Below are 1495 nucleotides of genomic sequence, written 5' to 3'. Positions count from 1 at the left end.
GCTATCATTATGTAGATTACTCTTGGGTAGCAAAGTTTTAATTCTCTATCCAAATCCTCTGGAAACACAAAGCATTATTCTTCCTGTCATAAGCATCTTGAAAACATTAATGAACATCTTATTGCTGTATGTGAAACCTCACTTTGCTAACTTTAGCTTAAACACTGTGATCACTGTTATTTTTCTGTAGAGATAATTATTACTTTTTTCTATACAAAATTGATAAAATTCAGAGGATAGTAATGAGAAACCATACCAGAGTGACGGTGTTCATCCTAGCAGGTTTGACTGATAACCCAGAATTGAAAGTTGTGTTGTTTATCTTCCTGCTTCTCAGCTATGTGCTAAGCATCACTGGCAATCTGATTATCATCACACTCACCCTGGTGGATATTCACCTTAAGACTCCCATGTGCTTTTTCCTTCAGAATTTTTCCTGCCTAGAAATTTCCTATACTACTACGTGCATCCCTAAATTGCTAGTTACTATGGCAACTGGGGACAAAAGCATTTCCTGTAACAGTTGCGTCACTCAAGCGTTTTTTGCCTTCCTACTTGGAGCATCAGAATTTTACTTGCTGGCAGCCATGTCCTATGCCCGCTATGTGGCCATCTGTAAGCCCCTGCATTACACCACCATCATGAGCAGCAAAATCTGCATGCAGCTTGTGCTTGGGTGTTGGCTTGCTGGTTTCTCGTTATCTTTCCACCACTCCTCTTAGGCCTAAATCTTGACTTCTGTGCCTCCAACGTCATTGATCGTTTCTACTGTGACACTACTCCACTCCTGCAGATTTCCTGCACTGACACGCAGCTCCTGGACAGGATGGGATTCATTTCAGCGTTGGTGACACTCTTAGTCACATTGGTAATGGTGATGATATCATGATATCCCTTTCTTATGGCAGCTGCATCTTCATGTATGTTAAGCCATCGGTCAAACAAAATATATCTTTTTCAAAGGGAATTTTGGTGCTCAACACCTTTGTCGCTCCACTTTTGAACCCTTTCATCTATACCTTAAGAAACCAACAAGTGAAAAACGCCTTCATGAGTGTGACATGAATGTGATATACAGGATTGTCTCTTTCTCAAGGAAATGAACATTCAATTGTATTATATAAAGGAAATGAAGAAAGGAGTCTCAAATAATGTCATAGAATACAATAGTAGCTTCCATGACACAGTTCTCCCTCTTTTTCTTTCTATTGTTTTGATATTTATCTTTATGTCTTTTCAAACTTTTTCATAAAATTTTTTGTTTTAGAGAAGCTAATTTTCTTTCACTTTTTTATGATAGTTTTTATTTCTATTTTACTTTATTTTTATTTAGACATCTAAAAGAAATTGAGCCAAATTTTTCAATATATCTCATTTGACTTTTAAGCGTTCCAGTTAACCAAAAGTACAAAATATTATTTTTTTAATTTCATTTGATGTATCATATAATGCAAAGTTTATTATATTTTCTTTTATCTGTGATTAATTATAACCA

General features: G+C 35.8%; 1 protein-coding gene across 1 annotated transcript; it reads left to right on the top strand.

Moving 5' to 3' along the window:
- The first annotated feature begins 242 nt into the window (after window positions 1–242).
- LOC117091059 (olfactory receptor 6C74-like) lies at window positions 243–1103 on the top strand. Its single transcript, XM_033223536.1, is given in 4 exon segments — window positions 243–693; window positions 696–884; window positions 887–1059; window positions 1062–1103. Coding segments are annotated over 4 exon segments (855 nt in total).
- The last annotated feature ends 392 nt before the right edge of the window (window positions 1104–1495 follow it).

The sequence above is a fragment of the Trachypithecus francoisi genome, unplaced genomic scaffold (assembly GCF_009764315.1).
Source record: "Trachypithecus francoisi isolate TF-2019V2 unplaced genomic scaffold, Tfra_2.0 Lachesis_group11, whole genome shotgun sequence".
In the NCBI taxonomy this organism is placed as follows: Eukaryota; Metazoa; Chordata; class Mammalia; order Primates; family Cercopithecidae; genus Trachypithecus; species Trachypithecus francoisi.
Note: the sequence above shows the minus strand (reverse complement) of the source record. Positions and strands in the feature narration are given on the sequence as shown.